This window comes from Eschrichtius robustus, chromosome 3, assembly GCF_028021215.1.
Source record: "Eschrichtius robustus isolate mEscRob2 chromosome 3, mEscRob2.pri, whole genome shotgun sequence".
Taxonomy (NCBI): Eukaryota; Metazoa; Chordata; class Mammalia; order Artiodactyla; family Eschrichtiidae; genus Eschrichtius; species Eschrichtius robustus.
Window position 1 is genome coordinate 41,961,702 of NC_090826.1, and position 26,429 is coordinate 41,988,130.

A 26,429-nucleotide genomic window follows, 5' to 3' on the forward strand; every position below is an offset into this window, starting at 1 on the left:
AGCATGACCTTGAAAGGAAATAATAATAATAATGATAGTGATGATACCTTATATTGAGTATTTACTCTGTGTCCAACAGTATTCTAACCCCTACGCACGTTTAATAACATTTCACCCTTGAAGCTTCCCTAGGGCTAGATGCTTTACACACATCGGCTCTGATTCTTAAAATAGTGATTCTCTCCTTTATACAGTTGAGGAAACTGAGGCCCAGAGAGGTTAAGAGACTTATCCAGGATCACACAGTGAGTAAGTGAGATTTGGAATAAGAAAAAAATGTTTTAAAAATAACTGGCAATAGGTCGTCAGTGTTGGAATGTCTCACTGCCTGCTTGCTCAGCAGCACATGCGTTCTGTGAGTGTGTGGGTGTATATTTGGCTCTGTGCACACATGGGTTATACTCCCTGGTGAGGGAAGATATATAAAAAGCAAACAGATGAATTGCATGGCTCCTCCAGGTTCTTCAGTAAACAGACTTGTGGTTCGGGGCTTCTGCCATTAATCAGGAGACAGACCTGACTTCAGATCATGTCTTCTTAGACCCCTGCTTTCCAGGCCCTGAGCTAGGTCCTAGGACTTCGGCGACCTAGGGATGGCAGTGCCCTGGAGATTCTTCCATCCATGTGAGTCAGAGAGGCATGGGGTATGGACCATGGGCTTACACTGACTAGCCTGCCAAAGACCCAAAATTGGGTCTTTTCTCAGCATTTCAACCATAAACCCAGTGGAGATTATTTGCCCTGTTTAGGGCCTTGGAAGTGCTGTTTAGCTTCCAACCCCCCACCCCACCGCCCGTTTGTCTCCAACAGAGATCACTTTAGATGCTGAGAAGCACTGAGCAAAATGGCTGTGGATTCTGGAAGATGATTCCCAGTACTCCTGGACCCCACAGTGGATGCCCGTCCCAGTCCTGAACCTCTGCAGGGCATTTACAAGAGCAGCTTCTGAATTCCAGCCTCTTTCTAAGAAGCACTCTGTTGAATGCAGTTGCAGTAGTCCAGCTCTGTGTTGCATTAATTAGGAACAAAGAAAAGTAGATGGTTCTGTAGTAGCTTCAAAAGAGGGATATGTTTACCAAAAGTTTGGATTGATATACAAGTTACACTGAGAGCCTTCAGTAAAAAGTGATCCAAAATGGAATTTGAGGATTTAGAATCCTAAACCTTTCAGTGTAGTGGGACACCTGTTTGGGTTTTAACCTGAGTTTGAGGAGCAGAATTAGAGAAGCGTTCACTGCTCTGCCTCTGGAAACTCGTCTCTCATGGGAGCCACAAACATGCGAAGGAGCACCTCCAATGCAGTGAGATGGGGGCTGCCACAGGGCTGCAGGGGTTCCCACTTGATTGGGGTAGAGGAGCCGGAGTAGGGAGCTGTGCACGGTTTGAGCAGGAGAGGGATCTGGTCAAAGTAAAGCTCCAAGTAGGTTCATCTGGCACTGGTGCGTCACTTAGGTTGTTTGACGAACGAAACCAGCGGCTTGCAGGCTGCTGTGCTAAGTTTTTGTCACCCTTAGACTTTGGTTTTCCTCAGCTCTATTAGGAGCTTTTTGACTCATTTTAAAAGCAAAACAGGCTTATTTATAAATAATTCGGAAAATTCATTATCATGTAATGAAGGCAATGTCAGCCGTTCCCAGCTCCATGCTATTAACGTTTTTATATTTTTCCTTCCTTTTCTCATTGCATTACATTTACAAATGATGTTGTGGCTTTTCTTTTCCTAATCATTGCATTAAGCTATTACTCAAATTATAAAAATATGAATTTAAAGAAAGCATTCCCAGAGCGCAGCTCTTGTGCAAACTGGAGGTGTGAGTGATTTCAGGATTAGGTCGGGATGAGGGGACAAAAAAGCTGCAACTGCCACTCTGACTGAACCCAGGAGGGTTGGCACTCAGTCAGGAGAGGAGGTGAGAGAGTAAAAAAGAAGCTTTATCGCGAGGCAACAGCCTGGTTCCAGAGGGAGCAGAGCTAGAGGAGGGGAAGGTGTGTGAGTGAAGGCTTTTCAGAAGGGGGAAAAACCCTCGCTTCTCTGAGAAGGAGAGCAGCTCCTTTATTTCAGCCTCTTGCTCTGATGTTGCTTAGCCATTTCTCCATTTTCGCGTTATTCTTCTAATAGCACTAACGGTGCCTCCAGGGGATCTTTCCACACTTGAGTTTTGCAGTTTCCAGTTTGCCCCTCCTGCTTCTTTCTCTTGCCAAGGGTCATCAGGGAGCCTTACCTCCCTCCCTCCGCCCGCCCGCAATCCACCTGCCTTGCTAAAGGTCTCCATTCCGCTGAGGCATCTTTTCTTTGCTCTCAGCATAAGCAATTATTTCTCCTATCACTGCTCTTAATGCTTCCCGGAGAGTTAGCAGATCATTTTCTGCTGGCAGATATCACCCCACCCAGAAATGATAGACTACCTCCCTCGGTCTCATTAATAATAAAAAGGCATTTTCTCTCCTCCCCCATTATGGCTGTAGTCAGAGCCGGTGTGGAAGTGCTTCCCTGCCAAGGTCAGCAGGGGCGACTGGATCACTGAATCCCCGAGGAGTGAAGAGAGGGGGTGGCAACATCAGTGGAAACGAGAGACCCGTCTACCCCAGTTGTACCAGGCACTTTCTCTCCTGTGACACATTCCGTTTGGCTGCTTTGCTTCCTAGCGCCCTGTTAAGTTCCGTTGAGTGATTAATTTCAGATACAGGTGTAGGCGTTTGAGAGATGGAAATACAGTTCCCTTACTCTCTGCCCAGTGAGGCTCTTATGTTCCCAGTATATTAAAGGTCATCCACAGTGTCCTGTGTCTGGGTTACAAAAGAAAGTTGGGCAGGCGCAGGTTACAAGGACACTTAAGTTTTCAGAAGTGTGTGGAATGAGGCTTGGGGGCTTTAGCTGTCTACAAGTGTAAAAGATCCCACAGTGTGATGTGAGCTGCTTAAAAAAAAATTCAGCACACCCCAGGTGTCTTAGGAGAATTGTGGACTCCAGATCCCAGGAAACAGTGGTCCTTTCTTGTCCACTCCGGTCAACCCATCCCTGGTGTCTTGTCTCCATTTCTCAGCTCCACGTTTTGAAAAGACCAGATGCTCTAAGGGTTGTCCAGAGGCAAATGAGGAAGATGGCCAAACGGTGCTGCACTCACATATTCACTCCACAATGGTTGCTTTTCCATTCTCTAGAGGAAAGAAAAGTGACTCTGAAGCTCAATCCTATATGTCAAGAATCTGGAAAGAGAATCTATGTGTCTATCATTTGCCTTGGGTGGTAGTGAGTCCCTGATTGTCAGACACATGCAAATGGAGTCATTAGGGGTGACTTAGAGGGATTCCTATACCAGACTGGAGTCTGACTAAATGATTCTAAAGGTTCCTTCTAGCTCTGAGATGCTTTTACTTTGTGTTGTTCCTGGGCCTCGAGCTGTTCTGTCTACTAGCCACTAGCCATATATGGCTATTTACATCTGAGTTTAAAATAATTAAAATTAAATGAAAAGTTCAGTTCCTCAGTCACACTAGGCATGTTTGAAGTACTCAATAACCACCTGTAGCTAGTGGCTACCATGTTGGACAGCACAGATCTAGAACGTTTTCTTGATCCCAGAAAGTTCTGTTGGACAATGCTGGCCTAGAACATCCGCAGCCCTGGGGAATAAAGGATCACTTCTCCATGGTTACCATGAAGCCCCAGAGCAGATCAGCTGGTCTGTCAAAGGTCATAGAGCCACATCCCTCTCCCCTTCCCCCTTGCTGTCCATTCAAAAGAGCTCTGAGTTCAGATGGAGAGTCCGGTCCAGCTCCGTTAGAAACTACTAGGATGACCTTGGACAACTTAGTTGATTTCTCTGGACTTATTTCCTCATCTACAGAATGGTTCCTTCCAACTTTAAGTCTAACTAATAAAATATTATAGCGTGATCTCTCCAGCTTGGTAACTTTCCAGGGAAAGTAGCAGTTTGTGCCAAGTACACGGCTTCTATTTCACTGTCCGTGATAGCCTGGCATAGTGGAAAGATCCCAGAACTTAGTCATATCCAGCTTTGTCTTAGTTCAGCTGTGTGACCTTGGACAAGTACTTGACCTCACTGAGCCGGAGTTTGTCGTCTGGAAAATGGAACTAATAATATCTCACTTATAGGTAATCCTGGCTTATAGTGGATTGCTTGAGTAATGCTCCCCAGCATGAAGATGATAGTGAATAGGGTTACCCCTAAGGTGAAAATTACATGGGGAGAGGGGAAGACTTTTTCCCATCTACATGTTTCAGAGATACATAAAGAATGAATCTAAGTCTTACTTTGTATAGTGGAAAGTATCGTGGAGCTTCCAAGTGGCCACAGCAGTCTTACCAGTATAGCAAGATTCAGCAGTTGAAGTTTAGTGAGGAGACTCGGTGTCTTAAACCCTGAGTCTGAGACCAGCTCTTCTGCTAACCAGGCCATAAAACCTTTAGCACATCTCTCCCTTCTGGGGGTCACTAGACAGACAGCAAGGTCCTCGTACCAATAATCCCCCTTGATAATTAGATGGACTTTTTAAAAGAAGTTTTAAGGCACACGAATTCTATCACCACACCATTTTTTAAAAGAATTATTTATCCAGCCTACTCTGTGCCAGAAGTACTCTCATGATATTCTTGGATACACTTCAAATCTGTGGTTCCCTCTAGCTCCTTCTCCACATCAGAGTCAGTGCCTGGGAAAGGAGCTAAAATGCATTACATACAGTATATTACACATTTTGTTTCAATTCAGAGAATGTGTGCTCCTGCCCTACGTAAGGCTTTGAGACTAGATGCCACAGAGAGTCTGCAGAGACCGCTAGAATGCTCAGACTATTTGGGCAGATGAGATGTTAGCACAGATGGCTGTGATGGGAGGCAGGGTGTGATAGCTGCTGCCACTGAAATGTGTATCATCTGTAGAGTCCAAGGAGAGAGCAGACATTTGTGCCTGGGCTTCAGGGAGGAGGTGGCATTCAGGCTGGGCCTGGAAGGATGGGCAGGAGTTCATTTTGCCACGAGGATGAACAGATAGTAAGAACCAGAGACATTTTGTTTGAATTGAGGCATAGGGTGCTTAGAGGGGTTAGCAGGAGATGAGAGGCTGGGCCAGATCCCAGAGGGCCTTGGATGCTCAGGTAAGGGATTTGAGCTTCCATCACAAGGTGCTGGAGGAACACTGAAGGTTTTGAGCAGCAAGAAGTAGCACAATCAGAACTCATTAGAAACATTACCATCAGGTTGCCCATGAGAAAAGAATATCATATCAATCATAGATCATATATCACGTGGTGGGTGGGGGAAGTTTGAGGAGTGGGGCCACATAAGCAGACACCTGTCCTGCCTGTGGGCAGGGCTGCAGCCACAGGCACCAGGGGTAAGCTGATCCTCACAATCAAAACTCTTGTTTCTAGGAGCCAGCTGGCTTCCTTCTTCTTTCCCAGCTCCTGGTGGTGGGATCAGAAGTCCCAGGGAGGGTGTGCTCCTAGAAGGCCCTGGAAGCACCAGAGTCTGTTCTCTGCTGCCATCCTCCTGGTCTCTTTGGAATGTCTGTCCCCAGGGATCTGTTTGCTCTAGGGAGTTTCTGCTCGCTCAGAGAGTACGGGGTGCTACAACAGACTGGGGAAAACCTGCAGCCTGATCTTCTGAAAGGAGTGTGTCTCCTCTGCTAGACTAAGAGTCCTACGTGTCAGGGACTGTTGTATTCATCTTTGTACCCCCAGTGTCTGGCATAAGGCCTAAGTACACAACAATTGTATCCAAGCCACTATTTATTGAGCACTTACTGTGCGCCGGGCATAGTGCCTAAGGATCGTATATGCATTAGCTTGTTTAACGCTCTAATAGCTCTATTAGAAAGCTTCTAAACTAGGTTATTCAAGTGATATAGCTCAGAAAGTGTAAGTGACTTACCTCAAGCCTTACCATTTATAGCTAGTAAGTGATGAGGATTTAAATCGACATCTCTCTAACCCCAAAATGCTTGCTCTTAACCCCTGTCTCCATTCCAGAATAGATGCTCCATTTCAGTTAAAGTAACATAAACGAGAAACTCCTTGGAGTGACCTGTCTCAAAATACAGTTGCCTGATGCTCTATCGCCTATCAGTGAGACCCACAAGATAAGGGGTGTTGAGGAAGGACGCTCCTAGTGTGTGGAGCCAGAAGAGAAGTAGGAGAAGGTTGGAAGCTACGGGGGAGACAGGTTTGAACTCAGCAGAAGGAAGAACTTTCCAATAATCAGTGATGGCCAGTGATGGTGTAGGATGCCTCGTAAGGTAGTGAGCTTCCTGTCTTTGGAACTGTGTAAGGTGGTTGGCCAGCTGTCTTACATCCTGCCCTGAACTTTTGAGGTCACTTCCAACATCAGGTTTCTGTGAAACAGATTTCAAGGATAATGCTTTCTGCTGAGATCACCAGCGTCACCTGTCACCCTTATTTCCACTTACCATGAATTATGGTTGTGGAGATTAGCAGTTTTGTGAAATAGAATGCCTAGCTCATGAAAACATCCGGTTAATGGTAGAGATCCTTGTAATTCAAAAGGGCCCAACAAATGACACCCCTGTTTTGTACATCCAAGTTTTAAACCAATTGAGAGATAAGACAAAAAGAGAAAAACTTATGGAATCCTAAGTTCTTTATTAATGATTAAGGCCCAAATGGATTCCGTGGACACAATGGGCTTCCTAACCTGGAACCCCACACTTTGACAGATTGACATACTGTGTCACAGGTGCTCTGGACCCCATAGGCCTCCCCACAGGAGAGCATAGGCGGCTCCCATAGAACTTAGAGCCTGGAGTAGAAAGTGGGCTTCCGGCTGGCATCTGGCTCCCGGGAGGGAGGAAGCAGGCAGAGTCTGAGGCCCACATGCTCATCCCCCTTGTTGAAGCCTATTCAGAGCCACTGCTCCACTTCCCCAGAGAAGAGGGGCTGCAGGGGTACCAAGAGGCCTGGACTGTTACTCCAGGGGGCATATCCTCCGCATGGGAGGAAACGCCGGGCATGGGAAACGAGTCTCCCCCTGTCAGGAGCAGCCCTCTGTATGACACTCTCCACTTGTCTGATTACTTCCCTCACCAGACTGTGGAACCCTTAAAGCAAAAACTCTCCCAGCACAGGGCCTGGCACACAGTAAGTGTTCAAGAAGGGGAGGAATGAATGAACTCTCATCTTCTAATACCAGTGTTTTCCTCAAGAAGCCCCTTTCCTCTCATCTTACCCTCCTCATAGCACCCAAGATCATGTCTTTATCATGCTTTCCAACTGTTCTCTTTTTCTGTACCATGGCGGGTCAGACAAGGACCAAGGTGTTGCCCGATGACTCAGGAAAGCTTTTCCCCAGGCCGTGCTGTTCCTCCCACCCTGCCAAGCCCTGGCTGTGAGCCGGTGAAGGAACCTGTGAGTGCTGTGTCGCAAGGGGCAGCCCCAGCCCTGGTCCTGCTGCCCCATCTGTGATGAATGACAGTGCCTGCCTTACCGCAGAGAGCAGCCTTGTGAAGTCATTTTGGAAAGTGGAAAGTACTTTGTGGATGTGAGGCAGTGGAATCTGTAGGAATGTGCTAAAGGAAGTTCATGGCTGCGAAGTGGTAAAGGATGATCCAGACCCCCACCCGTCCGATGGAGGAGGGCAGTGCTTTGCAGGCGCTTACTGGTAGTGTTCCGGGTGTTTGCTTGTGTGGTAAAATTGGAAGGCGTGTCCCAATGGGGGCTAGTCCCAGACTGACCCACAAAAGCCTGTCTGAGGCATCACATAATAATATTTACCAAGTTGATACTAAACTCTAGGTATGTGCTAGACACGTTAAGTCTGTCGTCTTAATTCTTTACAATAACCCATCAAAGGAGAATTGTTCCCCTTTTTTACCAGTAAAGAAACAGACTTATCGAGATCAAATTACTTGCCCAAGGTCACAAAGCTAGTGAGTACTGGAGCCAGCCCATGTCTTATAAGCTCCGTGCTGTACTGTCAGTCTTGCGGAGAGTAGGGGTTACTGTGAGCCTGCAGGGATGGGGAGGGATAAGGAGTTTGGAGTGACTGCAAATCTTCCATCAAGATCATTTGTACAGTCACCTGCCTTTGGGCCACCCTTACCCAGAGAGAAAGGGGTCATCTCCTCACTCCAGCTCCTGAGGTCCAGAGCAAGATTGGTGCAGGCGTAGAAATACCAGTCTTGTTTTCAGAGGTTCTGGATGAAAGAAGTGAGCAGGATCCTGATGGTCTGAGGCACAGGGTTCTTTAGGGCACTTTCTCCAGCGTTGGAAGCCTCGGGCTCTAGCGGGGCTAATAAGCCAGCAATGGCGGACTCTCTGGAGGGGCTAAAAGTCAGCGATTGTTTTAGAAATGTTTCAGCCTAACAAAGGGCCTGACACCTGTAGTCACTCAGTTAGGGTTTAATAAATGTATGAAGAAACTTGAAAAGTTTCAATACTAGGGCAAGCATTTGGATGTTGAATGTGGGAAGATCCTTTTCCTGTTGTTTTTCGCCCACTCCCACTTCTGCAGGTTTCCTAGACAGGGAACTAAGAGAACAATAGACCTAAGTTTCCAAATAGAGGAGAAAAACTAAACGGGATTTAGGCTTGGTGAATGATTGAGGTGCTGTTCACCCTAGGGATGTGTCACTGCTCAGTGACTGGGGTCTGTCACAGTAAAACTCCCTCGCTGAGATTCTGCCTCTGTCAGAATCCTCTTTTGGGGAAATGGTTTTGGTTCTGTCTTTGACTTTCCAGTGCCAGCTCCTTTTCCCTAGCAGATCTGTCCCCAGCCTGCTCTCCCCTGTACCCCAGCTCTAGCTGCCCAAAAATAAGGGGATCAAGGTCATTACTACCCATTGTGCATTTATTGGGTGCCAGGCAGGCACTGCACTAAGCCCTTGACCTTCGTCATCTCTTTTGTCCTCACAACAGAGGAGGGCTATCATCAGGCCATGGCTCCCTGACCCCACCACACACTGTGATACGACCTGCCTCACCACCAGTCTCACCTCAGCTCTGTCTCCTTCCTGGCCCTTTTAACCCTTAATTAAAAGGGAGACTAGCCTCCCCTTCTCTATGTTCCAGCCCCACATGTGCAGCCCTGGAATGGCACACATCTTGCGGCATTATGATAATTGGTCCATATATGCACCATTCTTCCATTCAGTTTATTTATTGACTACCTGCTGTGTGTTGTCTGTTGCCCCTGTTGGACTTGGAAGTCCTTTAGGGCAAGAGACCACACCTGTTCTTGCTTGTTGTGTATCCCCAGCATACAGCACGATGCCTGGCTCATAGTAGATCCTCAGAAAATGCTTGCTAAGAGAGGCCTCTAAATCTAGTTCTCGAACAAGATTCAGTCCTTCCAACCCCAGATACTGGAGAATGGGAAACATGTCTCTTAGCTCCTAACTTAGTAGGAAAACACAGCTATGACTTAGTAGGAAAACACAGAATGCTTAACTCTCAGCGATCCCCTTAAGTGGAGGAATCCAAGCTGCAATTAACCCAAAGAGCCATTAATACCCAAGTCATTCATTATGATCCGTGGGTGTTCATTCACTCTTTCAGTGGGTGTTAAGCACCCTGCGAGTATCAGGCTCTGTGTTGGGAGCTAGAACCACAGAGATGAATAAGACACACATACACAACCCATGACCTCAAGGAGATCAGCAGACTAGATAGAGAGATGGAAAATCAAGGTCAGATGGCTTAAGTACCATGGGTGCGCTTCATCGAGAGCACTTCGAGGGGGATTTTTAGGAGGAGGTAAGATTAGGGAAAAGCTGTCTAGAGAAGGTGGCATTTGATCTGGGTCTTAAAAAGAGTGGCATTAGGACCTGAGGAAGTAGGTGGAAAAATATTCCCTATGAACAAAAGCATAGAGGTGGGAAGGTATGTTTTGGGGGAGCATGAAGATCATTCAGATAATTAATTTGTCAGTAATTGGCAGGGGTGAGACAAGGGTGACCCTCATTACCATAGACATATCACTGTGATGTTTTTATTTCCTTCTCCCTACCGCTCCCTCCTCGTGCCTAAAAAATACTTCTGCTAAGTTATAACCTGAAAGGACAGGGGTAGGAGGACCTTGTGTAGAGTGATGCCCTGTCCTGGCAGTCACATGGGATTCTTGGTCCTTCAGTCCCCACCCCCAGATACACACACAGGGACCCTCCATGAAATGGCCTCTGTGCATGTCATCCATGTGCTGAGAAGGAGCCTACAGAGGCCACCCATGAGTTTCTAGAAGAGGTAAATGCTCAGACTGGCTGCCTTGCTCCATCGGCAGGAGGAGGCCAGCAAGGCAGATTAGTCACTCACATCATTTTATCTGTTGAGTCAACATCTATTTTTAGGTGTGGAACCCAGAAAGGGACCTGGCATCTCTGCATGGAAAGGGAGAGAGTGCCATGGGTGAGGGGGTCTGCTCATCCTTCACGCCTCTTTGCGTGATCCGCTGCTACACCCATTCTCAGATGCAAGGTCTCCTTCCCTGCTGGAGGTTTAGTTCCTAATGCCAAAAGTCCAGTTTAACATGTATAATTCCTTTTGCAAACATGCTTTTGTGTATGCAGAGCACACAGACACATACACATACTCACTCACTCACCCCTATAGTCTTAGCAGGTCCTGTGAATTGGTTATACAAATTAAATAAAACTAAAAAATGCTAATAAGGCATATAGGTCCCTTCCTGTCCAACATTGTCAGATGTGCTCTGAAATGACTGTTTTCATCATCTATTCTGAGCCATAACCGCCCCAGAAATAGCTTTAGCAGGAAAGTGCTTTTGTTAGACTAGCTGTAAATTATATTTCAAATGTCTGATGTTGTTTTCTTAAAAAATAAATAAATAAGTAAATGAAAGTCTAAAATTAATGACTGCTGGGGTTTGCTTTGCTTATGTGTACTGCTACAGATTTGGCTTCTTGCAGATGGAATTTCAGATCTGTTTACACTTCTGTGTTAGCTTTTTGGGGAAAAAAAAAAAGCAGTTGAGAGATCCGGGAGGACAAATTTACAAAGTCGAACTTATTATAACCATCGGTGAGGCTCACTTCTCTCTCCACTGCCCTCTCCCTCCCTCCTTTCCATCCTGCCCTCATTTTTTTTTTATTGTGGTTTCATCTGCTCCGCCTCAAAGTTAGAAGGCAACTGGTTCTTGCAGATGTTATGACAAGGTCACATATCCAGTTTCGCAAGCAGATGTTCATTCAGCCCCATTTCACCAGCACTTTGTCATTCAGCGAGAGCAGACCTTGTGGGAACAGATTGGAACAACGCAAAGGATGGGACATAAAAAAATCTTGCAGAGAACCTGATCGCTTTTATGTGTTCAAGAAGGGGATGGGGGTGGGGTGGGGTTGGCAAGGAAAGAAATCTGCAGAGCAGAATTTCATGGGGTTTTTTTTGGTTTTTTCAAAGATTATTATGTGTTGGATACAGTAAATCATCTATACACCCACATCCAGGAGGTACATCTTCAGAACTCCATGCGTGGGTAGTTCTGCATTTAACAGCTGCCATACAGTAGCTATTTTGTTCTGCACTTAGAGACCCTTATCTGTGCATTTGTTTTAAGTTATCACCAACTCTCCTTTTGTTCTATTGCTGTTCTCCTGGTTCTCATTACTATTACAAAAGTAGCTAAAAATCTGAACTACAGAGTTATTTGAACTTACACTGTGAGTTAGAATGATAGACGCGGGGCTGTCATCTCAGTTGTCGACTCAGTCTCTACTCAGAGGGTGTTGCCTGTAATGGATTTAGCACCTCTTGCCTTTTCCTAGGTCTCATACGCCCGTCCAAGCTCTGCCTCAATCAGGGATGCTAACCTCTACGTTAGCGGCCTTCCCAAAACCATGACCCAGAAGGAACTGGAACAGCTTTTCTCACAATATGGCCGTATCATCACCTCACGAATCCTGGTGGATCAAGTCACAGGTTAAGTATTTTTTTGTCGTCATTTTGTGTCTCAGTGTCACCAGCCAGTGCCTTGTGACCCCTGGGAGCAGAGAGGTAGTGGTTACTTGGGGAAAAGGATACGGGTCATGAGTAAACAGATTTTTGACCTAAGAGAAAGACTTTTTATCAATCAACTGCCGAAATTTAAAATGGGCCATCTTGGGAAGTAGGAGATCTCCATCGTGGGAATTGTTCCAGCAGCAGCTAAACTACTTGGCAGAGTTGTAAAGAGGATTCAGCCATCAGGCTGGGAGTGGGGCTGAATGACCTTCAAAGTCTCTTTCAACCCTCAACCATATAACATTACTTTTGTATGTGAAAAGAGCTTATATGTATAGCTCTGGCTCCAATGATAGCATTGTAAAGTTAGAGGCAACCTCAAACTGCCTCATTTCACACATGAGGAAACAGAGGTCCAAAGTGGGGCATGTGACTTCTGTCCAGTTAGTTAGTAGCAGTGCAGGGATAACCCAGGATCTGATGCTGTGATACTTTGGCCATCATAAAGAAAAGCAACCGCCGCCACCACCTGTCAGTAAGAAAGGCACCCAGGTTGCATTTTTTTTTTTTTTAATTTATTTTTGGCTGTGTTGGGTCTTCGTTTCTGTGCGAGGGCTTTCTCTAGTTGTGGCAAACGGGGGCCACTCTTCATCGCGGTGCGCGGGCCTCTCACTATCGCGGCCTCTCTTGTTGCGGAGCACAGGCTCCAGACGCGCAGGCTCAGTAGTTGTGGCTCACGGGCCTAGTTGCTCCGGGCCATGTGGGATCTTCCCAGACCAGGGCTCGAACCCATGTCCCCTGCATTGGCAGGCAGATTCTCAACCACTGCGCCACCAGGGAAGCCCCCATTTTTTTTTTTAATTGGAGTATAATTGATTTACAATGTTGTGTTAGTTTCAGGTGTACAGCAAAGTGCATCTGTTATACAAATACATATATCCACCCTTTTTTAGATTCTCTTCCCATATAGGCCATTACAGAGTATTGAGTAGAGTTCCCTGTGCTATACAGTAGGTCCTTATTAGTTATCTGTACTACATATAGTAGTGTGTATGTGTCAATCCCAATCTTCCAATTTATCCCTCCCCCCACTTACCCCCAGGCTGCATTTTTGATGACAGAAGGTTTTCACCTACTCTAATTTAAAACACCCCCTGGGAGCCATTTAGCATGTGTTTATCATTTGACTATTGCAACAAACCCTCACTGAAGGCAGCTCTGCCCCAGACGCTGCGCAGAGGGACACCAGCGACCAGGGATGAAGGTGGCACAGTCCTGCCCGTACAAGACTCCAGTGTGATGAGTACCTGCTAGGGCTGTCCATTGCCCAACGAGAGCTCAGGAGAAGGCGTGCTGTGCCTGGTGGGCACTGTTGGGAAGGAAGTTTCCATCAAGGAGGTGATGTTTGAACAGAGTTTTGGAGGATGACTTGCAGTTATCTGGCAAGAAGGAGGGACAGAGCATGCTGGGTGGATAGGATGAATCCTGTAGAATAGGTGGATAGGACATACCCTAAGGCGTGGAGTTGAGGAAGAACATAACCTGTTCAAGGAATATCTGGCAGTTCAGCATGGCTGACGTGAGGTTCAACAGGGGGTTGGGGCCAGATCATCAAGGGCATTAAATGCCACGCCCAGAAGTCCGGAATTCATCTGTACGCAGCATGGAGCTATGGAAGGGTTTTTTTGTGGGTTTTGTTCATTTGCTTTTCTGTGTTTGGAGTGGGGAGCAATGAGGAATAGGTACCATGCACAAGGTAAAAAATTGAAAAGGTGCAGAAAAAGTATAAAAGATGTTTTTAAAAGGTATACTATGGTCAGAGTTTGCTTTTCAAATAGATTATTTGGTTGCCAGGTGTGGTGGACACATTGGAGGACTAAGAACTGGACAGTGGGTGATCAGTTACAGCAACTGAAGGGAGACCTGAGGACTGAGCAGGGTGGCGGGGGGGGCTGGAAGGGACAGATGAGAAAGATGCCTGTGTTCTGTGGGTGGGGGTCACTGTCCAGGGCCATGATGGCAGAAATGCAGGCAGGTGCACTTTGGTGGGTGAGAAGGATTCAGGAAGCCAGGCTCAGCCCTGGCCCCACAGGTGGGCTGACTCCCCAGGGAAATCCATGGGACCCAGCGCATCTCTTCCTGGAGATGTTTACCAGTTTGGTTTGTTCACTCTTTACCAAGGCTCTTTCTCTTTCCCCAGGAGTGTCCAGAGGGGTGGGATTTATCCGGTTTGATAAGAGGATTGAGGCAGAAGAAGCAATCAAAGGGCTGAATGGCCAGAAGCCCAGTGGTGCTACGGAACCGATTACTGTGAAGTTTGCCAACAACCCCAGCCAGAAGTCCAGCCAGGCCCTGCTCTCCCAGCTCTACCAGTCCCCCAACCGGCGCTACCCCGGCCCACTCCACCACCAGGCTCAGAGGTTCAGGTAGGCGTGCCCACGGGGGAAAGAGCCCTGCTACACGAGTGCTGGACAAGAGCCAGGGAAGCCCACGGCCCTGAAGCATGGGGTGGGGTGAGAACCTCTGCCTCTAGGAATCACTGTGGGAAATTGCCCCCAAATCTCAGTTTCCACTGCTGTAAAATGTTGAAGATTGGACCAGATGCTTTTTCTAAGGCCCCTTTCAAACTACCGCTGTGACCGTGATTAATCTTCAGATTCTTTGATTGAAACAAAATTTCTGCACTTAACCAAATAAGAAGGTTCAGTTTCAACAAGAGTTAATCACAGATAAGTGACCACATTCAGCAGTTTAGACTTAAAGCTAAGGCAGTGGCTTTTAGTAAAGTCAAAGAAAAGAGCAGCCCAGGAGGCACATCCTTGCCAGAGGGAATGGTTTGGTCTGCCCTCCTCCTTCCTCTGCCGGTAACTCTGTTGGGTTGGTGGGGGTAGAGGGGATCCTCTCTTCTGTGTTACCTTTACTCTGACATTGTCAGCAGACTCCGGGAAGACAAGGAGGAAGACTTCGTCCAAGCCTTATTAGTGTTTCCTCTGGGTACCCAACCCCCAGGAAGCTCCAGGTGCAACGGGGCATTCCCCTTCTCCTGGGACATTTCTGAAAGGCAGATTTCTCTCCATGTAGGCAGTCCAACCTTGACCATGTAGGCAGTCTGACCTCTGTTATGCAAGAGATAAGAATATTCTTGACCTACCCATAATAATTCTGAAAATTATTTTATTCCACCCATGTCCCAACTTCCCTTTAATGAAAAGGTCTTTCTCTTTTTCAAACGTCACATGGGAAGATAGTAGGCCCTTCCATCTAGCCACAATGAGGAGAAAAATCAGCCTCTGGAGTGTACTCCCATGCCCCCTGAACATGAAATGGTTAATGATTTCATGAAGAGTCCAAGTCATCTAATTTTTATTTTGTGTGAGAGTACATGCAGTATTTATGTAAAAAACCTTTCCAACAGGCTTCTAATGGTGGAAACTATGGTTACTACTGCCCCATGATGTGAATAGCTTATCCCCAAGTAAGATACTGAAGGTGAAGGAGATTATAACAAAATGGCAGTTTGCTGGGCGGTGCTTTCAGGTTGTAAATAGTAAGCTAATTTTTTAAAAATCTGAACCCTCAAACTTCCCCCCACATCAAAAAAAAAAAGATGTGTGTGGTAAGAAGATTTAAAGTAGCCAGGCTAAGAGAAAAGATCCATTCTGATATGCATGATGTGTGTGCTTATATTGTTAATCTGGAGCAGGGACCTTTATTCATAAATTTCATTACAGTAAAAGGTGAACAACTTAAGATGCCACCCCTTTTTAAAAATTTTCACAGCACAACGTAAAATAAAATCCTCACAAATGTTCTGAGGGGTGGGGGGAGTGGGATTAATTGAGACCTTGAAAGAAAGGAAGGTTCATTAGACACTTGCTTTAAACTCTAGCATTGACCTGAACATGAATTACTTTAGTTGGAGGCAGGAAAAGGGGAAACTACCAGCGGATAGACTCCTAAGCACTGGGGAAAGTTTTTGAGCTTTTCTTCTTTGAAAATGGAGCATTCTTATTAATAGTTCCATTGAGCGATCTTGCCATCTGTGAGGCATTAACCCAGAGACCCTCCTTCTCTTTGCAGGCTGGACAATTTGCTTAATATGGCCTATGGCGTAAAGAGGTAATTAAAACTCCACAGATTGCCAGATGTCCGTGTTGGCACAGACTGGGGCTAGAATTTTTTTTTAATTCACTAACTTTACTTTTTTTTTAATTCTTCCTTTTTCTTCCACCAGCATGTCAAATTCTCTTTTACTTTCAGACCTCAGTTGGTTTTGTTTCTTTTAGGGCACACAAAGTGTGTTTGTGTGTTTCACTTTTTCTTTTATTTGCAGGTGGGCTTCTCCTATGGTTCAGGTGCCACAGCTACCAAGCCTTTGATAATCTGGTCCTCTGAGCGGCTCCCCTAAGAGGGAAGGCTGTGACTCTTTGCCAGATGATTTTGCAAACTTGCAAAGCAACTGTTTTACATTAGCAATGCCAAGATTCAGTTAAGAGGGCAGATTCCAGCAAATCAAAATTAGAACATTTTGCTAATCATCTTATGATTGTCAGTGGAAAAATTAGATTTCGGACTACCAGCCCTGGCCAAAGCATGAATAAGTGCGTGGACGACCTTATGACTCCCGCCCCCAGCTCAAAGTGCATTTCAGGGCCCAGCCTGAGAATGAAGTGTATCTGTGTGCACCTCAACCAGGGGTTTCTTTTGTTACAGGTTTTAGCAGTTATTAGCAATCCTCCCTTGGTTATATATGTATGTATGTTTTAAACTTGCTGTTTCTTTTATTTAAAACCTTTTTGTGGTGTTAAGGTTTGGGGGACTTTCTGAATGTAGTCACAAGGGTGTTCCAGACCTAGTCTGGAAACTGAATCTCGGGAGGTTGGGTGCTTTATGTCACTGTGTCCATGAGATTCCCACGTGTACTTTTGATAAGCCCCACTGAGCTGCTAGGGAGATAACATCTTCATCATCCTGCTCTGTAGACCTGCACCCTTTAATTCCCCTTCCTGCAGTCAAGGGAAAGAGATGTGGTCTTGAAGAGTCCAAGTCACACTCCCTGTATGAGGCAGGCCTTTCACCACTTGCTGTGCATGGTAGGTACCCTGCTCTGGAAACTGGCACGCAGTGGAGAAAGTAACTTGACTGCAGACTTCACTGTCAGGGTGCCAGCCTCTTGAATCTCAATCCCGGCCCCCATGAGGGTAACTGTGAATTATCTCCACGTGTCTAGCATACTGCTTGCCTGTTCCCACGCATTTTACACTTTTTCCCAGCTCTGTCCAATACCTTTGCTCCTCTTGAACTTTTGTGAGGTTGCACCAAATATTATGAAGAGAGTGACGCTTATACATAGATGAGGTCAGGAAAGACAACTGCAGTGCGGCATGCACACGCCGTCTCCTCCAGTTCCCCACCCACAGTAAACTTCACAAGTTGGTAAGAGCATTCTCTTTTCCTGTTAAACCCAGATTTGGATCCAGAGTCCTTCCTACCAAAGTGCTCCAGGTAACATTACCATCTAGAGTTGAGGCTCTACTTGAAACCTCTTTGCTGACCCTGACGTTGGCCTTATAATATTTAGCCATTCTCTACCTATAAACCGAAAGATGTCAGTTGACTCAGTTGGAGGAGAGAAGGTTGAGAAGACAATGTTCAGAAATAATACAAATAACAATTAGACAGGGGTTTGCCCTGCTAATAATCTGTACCATGATGTTTTTGGTTTTGTCCTATTTGTTTTTAAGTAAGAGGGAAGACTGACGTAGTGAACAATACCAAAAATAATATCTGTTGAGTCGCTATGTTTAGCGTATCGCCGTCTCCTCCAGTTCCCCACCCACAGTAAACTTCACAAGTTGATAAGAGCATTCTCTTTTCCTGTTAAACCCAGATTTGGATCCAGAGTCCTTCCTACCAAAGTGCTCCAGGTAACATTACCATCTAGAGTTGAGGCTCTACTTGAAACCTCTTTGCTGGCCCTGACGTTGGCCTTATAATATTTAGCCATTCTCTACCTATAAACCGAAAGAGGTCAGTTGACTCAGTTGGAGGAGAGAAGGTTGAGAAGACAATGTTCAGAAATAATGCAAATAACAATTAGACAGGGGTTTGCCCTGCTAAGAATCTGTACCATGATGTTTTTGGTTTTGTCCTGTTATTTGTTTTTAAGTAAGAGGGAAGACTGACGTAGTGAACAATACCAAAAATAATATCTGTTGAGTCGCTATGTTTAGCGTATCGCCGTCTCCTCCAGTTCCCCACCCATAGTAAACTTCACAAGTTGATAAGAGCATTCTCTTTTCCTGTTAAACCCAGATTTGGATCCAGAGTCCTTCTTACCAAAGTGCTCCAGGTAACATTACCATCTAGAGTTGAGGCTCTACTTGAAACCTCTTTGCTGGCCCTGACGTTGGCCTTATAATATTTAGCCATTCTCTACCTGTAAACCGAAAGAGGTCAGTTGACTCAGTTGGAGGAGAGAAGGTTGAGAAGACAATGTTCAGAAATAATGCAAATAACAATTAGACATGGGTTTGCCCTGCTAAGAATCTGTACCATGATGTTTTTGGTTTTGTCCTGTTATTTGTTTTTAAGTAAGAGGGAAGACTGACGTAGTGAACAATACCAAAAATAATATCTGTTGAGTCGCTATGTTTAGCGTATCTTCAGCAGCCATTTGATTATCTAAATTTTAGTTAGATACACAACTATTCTTTCATAGGACTTTTGAATCTCTAATAATATATGCGTAATTTAAAAACATTCCTAAATGACACTTTATCCGTTCACTTCCCCAGTTTTTGCTTCCTCTCCTCCTATCCCCCACTTCAAAAAAAAACAAAAAACAAAAACTAACCACATGAAAAGCAAGATACTAGTCAGTGTATAGAGTCAAAATACCTGTATGAGTTTGGTATAAAGTAAAATGTTCATAAATATTTTTTCTGCTGTAGGCACTGGTAACCTAATTGTTTTCATCTGATGCATCCATCATGAATCACATACATATTTTATCAGATGGTGAATAGAATCTAAAGGATTGTTTTTCTTTTCAAGATTACGTGAAAACTAAGAAGATTTTGAAGCCTAATACAAAAGTAGTTGTAATAGGACAAATAACAGTTTTCTGCTTTTCTAATGTACAGTGATTCAAGATATATAAGTGCACAAACCACTTGAAATCTCACTCCTGTGACGCTTAGAAATGAATTCCAGATAATATAGCATCAAGGAGTGATACATCTTTATTATTATTGCTCAGGGTTTTTTTCGGAACTCTTTTGAATAAATGCTAAATGAAACATAAGCCACCCATTGGATTAATAACAATGGGTGTATCTCCATGCCCCATAATATCGAGAGATCTCATGTATCTCCATGCCTGATAATACTGAGAGATCTTTGACAACCGTGAAGTCAAGGGACTGCAAAGATGGTAGACTTGAGCACTTCTAGGGCCATCTCCTAAACTGGCTTAAAAAATAAATGAAATGTCCCAAGCATCGACATCCACCAGTGTTATTCACCTATTCAATCAATAAGCAGTTACTGAGTGTTTTCTATGTGTCATGTCTGTGAGATTCCCATATGGGCTCCACTGAATAAATAAGTAGAGCAAAAGGATGAATGAAGTAGGGCCCCTTCTCTGAAGAGCTCACGATCTATTGTGGGGAGGGAGGGTGAGGGTCAGAGTGGGATACCCTGTGAACATATACTTGATTGATAGTATGACAGAACCCTGCTCTGGGAGTTCTTCGTGGTTTTTAGGAGTTGACCTAGGCCTTTCTCTTGGCATATACGTGCCTTAGCCAGTCTGTTCCCATTAGAAGAAATGCCACAGACGTTAGTTTTTGTATTTTGGTTTTTAAACCCTGAAGACTCTCCTGCAAACACTCACTCAGGCCTCTGCCCCGTGTCTGTGTCTGTGCATCTGTGTGTTATCCACGGTCAGACTGATGTCTGGACCAGTCCCCCCTTCTGCTTGTCCCCCCAGGTTCTCCCCAATCACCATTGACGGGATGACAAGCCTTGTGGGAATGAACATCCCTGGTCACACAGGAACAGGCTGGTGCATCTTTGTCTACAACCTGTCCCCTGATTCCGACGAGAGTGTCCTCTGGCAGCTCTTCGGCCCCTTTGGTGCGGTGAACAACGTCAAAGTCATCCGTGACTTCAACACCAACAAGTGCAAGGGATTCGGCTTTGTCACCATGACCAACTATGATGAGGCAGCCATGGCCATTGCCAGCCTCAACGGGTACCGCCTGGGAGACCGAGTGTTGCAAGTTTCCTTTAAAACCAACAAAGCCCACAAGTCCTGAATTTCCCATCCTTACTTATTAAAATATATATATAAATATATACGAACAAAACACACGCGCGCACACACACATACACACGCACACACACAAAAGAGAGAGAAACAAACTTTTCAAGGCTTATATTCAACCATGGACTTTATAAGCCAGTGTTGCCTAAGTATTAAAACATTGGATTATCCTGAGGTGTACCAGGAAAGGATTTTATAATGCTTAGAAAAAAAGAAAAAAACACAAAAAAATACCTTTGATGCATTGAATGTTCTTTCATAGCTGTCGTTGTTGACTATAATATACATAGATAGCGACGTGCAGGGATTTTTACCCAGCCAGCTAACTTTACTACCTTCCTTGAAGGTGGGTCTTTTTAAGATGACCATTCGCTCATTTGAAGAAGAAAAACAAAAAACAAAAAAAAAATAATAAAAATAAAACAATTTTTACAAAGTAATGGGATTCAAAGAAAGAAAAAAAAGATTTTTCTTTTTTGTCAAAATGTTGATCCAATCAGATTGGTTAAAAAAAAAAACCCACACAAATTAAAGAGGAATAATAAAAATTGCAAAAATTAAAAAAACTTTTGCAAATTTTTTTATTTTTCCTTTTTTCTTTTATATCATGTGAACTAAAACAGTCTTCTGTTAGGGGATGGGGGCGAGGGGGATACCTGATGACATTAACAATTTAATAACATTAACGTTGCCAAAGAGGTGGTCTCTTTGCTGAAAATGGGTTTCAAGAAAAATCTATTTTTATAAAATATAAAGAATTTTTACAAGAGAATCTGGATTTGAGAAAAAAATATTTTGACTGGCTAATTTAGGGGAAATTGACAACTTTGTCGCGTTCATACTGCACTGGTAACTTTTTAGAGATCAAGATGTGTGTTTTAAACTGGATTCGTAGACTGTTTTTTGAAGGATGGGCTATAAACAGATGATCTTCATATCTTTTCATAGCATGTAATAATAATTAAAAAATTATTAATTACTAGGGGAAAGGAGTGTTCATTCTACCCAGGGTACCACAGTTCCCCACAGTCAAAACCCAAAAGCAAGGAGATGAGTTGAAAGACAGTTTTTCTTTAAGTCATCAGTATGGGATGTCAGCAGAACAAAAATTAAAAAGATTAATTTTTCCTTTTGATCTAAAACTTCCTTAGTTTGAGCAGTAGGTGCTACGAAATTATTTACATATCTTAGTATCATAGTTAAATGTAATGTGTTTAGGAGAGGAAAACAAAAACTACATTTGCTTTAAATTCATTAAGGAATTTTCAAATTCACTTTGTAGCCCATGCTGATAGAATTGGGCTGTGTTGGTACATTTGAAACACGTTTATGTTGCTTGAAACACTTATTTATTTAATCGCAGATGTGATGATGCCTATGGCCGAGATCAAATATAGCTAGATTGGCTAGACTACTTATTTGTTTACTTAAACTATGGGAAGAAGCATATTATTGTGTCATTCTGTTGTGTGTGTATGTGTATATACAATATAAATATATATATATAAAGTTATTTTTTCTTTGGGTTAATTTATTATAAGTTGTAACACTTGGCTAGTTTTGTTTGTATATGTCTTAAAATGTTTTCTTATGATATTTAAGTGACAGTTAAAGAGGTATCAAGGTAACTTGTGTAGAACTATTGTTTGATATATTGTCATGTTTGTTGTGAATATTTTTTCTTACTGCACAGTAGAAAAATAAAAACAACTGGGTCTTTATTTTAATGTAATTCAGATTGGGGAAAACAAAACAGAGCTAAGGGAACAAAATGACTGAGGGAGCATTCTCCCACGTCCAGTGCACTGATCATTTTAGTATATTTGTGCTTTGTACGGTTATATATTTAAAACAAAAACAAAACAAAAAAATACAAGGGTTCATGCTCTTCCCTGGGTAATAGAAACAGTTACTCGCTATGCATAATCTAGTTGATAGTTAAATTTGCTATTGCTTTTCTTGTCTTGTTATATACAATCTTTTCAATACCAGTTTAGTCTTAATGGTAATAAAACGTTATGGTTATTTATAACTTGTGCTTATTTTGTGCGTTTTTTTCTCATGCTGAACCCACTAAGTGCATGTAGACAGAACTGTTGTTTTCACACTGAAGAGGCAAACTTTGTAGTAGTAGCCGTAGTGGTAGAGAGGTAACGAAAACCACGGCTGCATTATAGACTCCTCCTTTAAATTTTTTTTCTGGTTTTTTTCCTCTTTTCGGTTTTGAGAAAAAAAAAAAAACACCAGATTTCAGTTCAGAGAACACTCGTTCAACATTCACGGAAACCTTTTTACATCACCTGCTATGAATGAACTCAGTTTGCTGGCAAAGTTTGATGCATTTGCTAAGCATTAGTGGGAAAGGCATGCCAAAATCTCTTCTCTATAAAGTGTTCACTCTTGGGGGGGAAAAAAAAAGGAAAAAAAATCTTAGGACCAGGCAGTTGTATACTTTAGTTATAATGAATGACTTCATGTTAATCTTGCTAGTTTAGATGATTTCTGAGGGAAAGTATTGTAAATGTTTTTTTTTCATAATCTTGTTGTGTTTGAATTATTTGTACTTTGTCCAGACAATAAATGAAAGTGTGTAGAATGGATTTGAGCTTCCCAGATTTTTAAATGTGTTCACTCACACTTTTTTTTCTGTAGCATCTTCAGATTTCCCCAATATTTTTACCATTAAACAAACAAACAAAAAAGGTAGAGTAAATTTCTGTTTTGCAACTTAGCCCAGTCTCTCAAAGTCAACTCAGTATTCAAAAGTCATTGCCCTAGTTCCACACTACTAAAGGTATGGTCTCCAACCAGCAGTTAGTGTCATCTGGGAGCTTGTTAAAATGCAGAATCTCTGGCTGAATGCAAATCTATATTTAACCAGCTCCCCAGGTGAATCACTGGTACTTTAAAGTGTGAGGAGCACTGTCCTGGTTGATAATGAGCCGACAGATTTGGCATTGTGTTTGGCATTGTGATGCACTAGTGTCTGTTATTCATTTATAAGCATACTTGTGACTTGTGCAGAAGAAAGGGAGTCACTATTTGCGGAGCTTCTATTATGCGTCAGACAGGCTGTGTGGTGCCCTCTGCGTTCTCTCTCTTGGTCCTGCAGCCATCTGGAAGAAGGAGATAGCACTATCCTCATTTCACAGATGACAAGACTGAGGCTCAGTGAGATTAACTTGAAACAGCTAGCAAATTTCCAGCTGGGATTTGAATCCAAGTCTGATACAACTGCACAGCACCTCAGCATTGAGATGGCAGAGCTTGCGCAATAGTAAGGAAACAGACCATCTTGTACTGGAAGTGAAAAGAAAGGTCACCTCTTTATTTAAGCTCATTTTTGCTTAGAAGTGTCAAATATCTGACTTTCTTACCTTTGAATAGAAACCTTAAACAAGGACTTTTTCATACTGCGTATAAGAACGTGATTTAAGCTCAGCCTAGGGGGAAAAGATTGCCTAAGGTATCATGAAGTCATATTAAAATATGCCCTGAACTTTACAGATGAGCTTTTCAGTGATTTCCTGATATGATCATTCATTGATGATCTACCGCCTGTCTTTTTCATCTTCTCACTAATTGAAAATTCATAATACCCCATAAAACATCACATCACCACCCACAAACTGACACTTGAAGAAGAAATGCCCCCACTGATCCAGATGAAGGAATAGTCAGAGTCTCTTCCATTTCTCATTAGCTCCTTTTTTATTATTATATTAAATTACCTCAATGGTTGGGATAATTAAATTCAGGGCAAAGAATAGGATTTAATTAACCAAGCTAAATATTAAAACTCTAAGTCAGCCTGAACTTTGCATACTTAAAGACTCTCCTTTTAGTTTTGTCTTAAAGACAAGCTGCTATGTTCCTTTTCTGAAGAGAAATGGGCATTCAAACTAATTACTACCCCCAGGAATAACAGAGCTTCACAAATGTGTACATAGGGTCTAAAAATGTTGCTGCCAAACCTATGATAGTTATTACCAATCATCACCACCCCTGCTCCTTAAAGGTGTCATTTTAGTGCACTTTAAACAAATGGATACTTATTTTGGAATATTGGAAGTTGATGGACTCTTACCAGTTCATGTAGTTCATTCCCCAGCCTCCAACAGATCTATCCTGAAAGTTTCACAATTAGCTGTAGGTGTTTCAATAGATCTTTAAAGTATCCAAAGAAGGACATTCTACATACACTCTCTTGGCAACACTTCCCATCATCAGCACAACTTGTCTGCCTAACATCTAATAAAAAATCCGTCTTGCTGCAAGTGTAAGCCTGTTACCTCAAATCTCCAGGCAAACATTGTATAGTTTCTGTAAGTGTTTGTAGGAAAGGTCTAACAAACCACAAGAATGCAGAGATTATTACATTTCTTTCAGGTCCTAGGTACATTATGTTTTGCTTGGATGAAGAATTGCATGCCAGAGAAGGTTGAGGGCATTTACTTAGTGTTATTTCTGTCAAAGTGATAGGAAGAGAAGAGGGCCAAAAACAACATGCTAGTGTCTGTAACCACCCCACATCATCACCACCAGCATCAAAACTACTTACATCCACTACCAAAGATCAAGCACTGACCAAATGATGGTTGCAGCCAGCAGTTTTTATCCACTTGAGTCCTGTTTAAATTTCTTTCATCAAGATTAATCATTATTTATTGAATAAAACATTTAAACCCCAAAGAATAACATTTAAAAGTACATTTGACACAAAGGCTCTTGGGGCCCCTACTCAGTCAGTATTTGGGTCTGGCTACTTTATCTTTGTCAAAATTCGGCATTTAATTGCCTTTTACCGTAGATGATTCAGGAAACTCTCAGTTCTTGAAATTGTTTTGTCCTGACTTTCTGTAGGCACAATGCATTTGTTCCCTAACAGACATACACATGCAAACACACAGAGGCAAACATTTGTACAGTTGAATAGGAAATGGGGTTTTCTACTTTCACCTGCAAAGTCAAAAATCAGATCTAACAAGACAGCATTAAAAGCAAGAGTGTGATTTCTAAATGGAAGAGCTATTAAAATCTTAATTTGAGGCCATCCTTCCTGGATCCATTCCACAGCCTTAACAAGAGTTCACAGAACACAGCTGTATAATATCCTTACACCCTTCACTGCCTTTGTTCTACCTGAAAAAGAGAATAATAACAGGAAATTACATTTTATTTCCATGAGCTAAAATCAAGTTTTAATATTGTCCAAAAATGGCTCGTACTGTTCCTTTATCTTATTAACTTTTTGGCATATTAGGTAATAAGATAATTTCTCATGGTACAGTATTTATGTTAGAATCATATTTCTCTCTGTGCAGATCACTTACGGAAGTGTCTGTTAACAGGAGTGAATGATGCATAATTGGCACTTAAGATTAAAATAGACCTGAGAACATAAAAGTGTTCCTTCAATTAAAGGAATAGCATTTCTCCAGTCTCCTCTTTTTTTTGTTTCTGCAGCAGAATGAAAACTGGCTTAAAAATCACCCAACCCCGGGTTAATTACCAAAAAGCTTCCCTATGCAAGTCCAGCTTGATCTACTAGTAGTTCAAATACAAAGTGGATTCACATGCCACTGCAAGATGCCATGTAATTATTTTAAAAAGTTTCCAGCAAAGTCCTCGAGGTTTAAGAAATGGTTTCTAGAAAGAGCACTAGCATTTATTATCCTTCCAATATGCCAGACACTATACATTTAGCATTTTGTCCTTCTGCCGACCCAGTGAAGGGTAACATCACCGGTTAACATTGAGCACGAAGAGATTCAGAGAGATTTGGTATCTTGTGCAAGTGAGTAGGTGGTGAAGACAGAATTCAAACCCAGGCCTATCTGGCCCCAAAGCCCCCGGTTATACCACCCTGGCTATGATCCAATTCTGTCATAATTAGAGCTTCATTTCAATTAAAGGTGGAGATGAGTCCTGTTATGTAACGAACAAGGGAAATAACATTAATGCCCTGTGCCTGGGGCTAACCTTCTCCCCAAATCTTTAATGGAAAAACAGATCCAACAATATTGGTTTACAAGCAAATTGACAAAGAAAAACTAAAAGTAATAGTTTTTAAACACTGTTTGCTCAGCAGTGCCAAAAAACATGATTATTTGTTGACAGATCTATTTAAACCACCAAAAGTCATTGAGGTAGAAAAGAGTCAAGGATAGGA

General features: G+C 43.1%; 1 protein-coding gene across 3 annotated transcripts in view; it reads left to right on the forward strand.

The window, feature by feature from the left end:
- ELAVL4 (ELAV like RNA binding protein 4) overlaps positions 1-20,249 on the forward strand; it is an 85,337-nt gene extending 65,088 nt beyond the window's left edge. The window contains exons 4-7 of one of the 3 annotated variants that reach the window (XM_068537962.1): positions 11,754-11,907; positions 14,129-14,354; positions 16,009-16,047; positions 19,922-20,249. In XM_068537962.1, the coding sequence (XP_068394063.1) occupies positions 11,754-11,907; positions 14,129-14,354; positions 16,009-16,047; positions 19,922-20,249 (747 nt within the window). Of the gene's footprint in view, positions 1-11,753; positions 11,908-14,128; positions 14,355-16,008; positions 16,048-19,879 lie in introns of all 3 variants that reach the window. The other 2 variants (XM_068537963.1, XM_068537964.1) reach the window with 2 other exon arrangements.
- Positions 20,250-26,429: the final 6,180 nt, after the last annotated feature.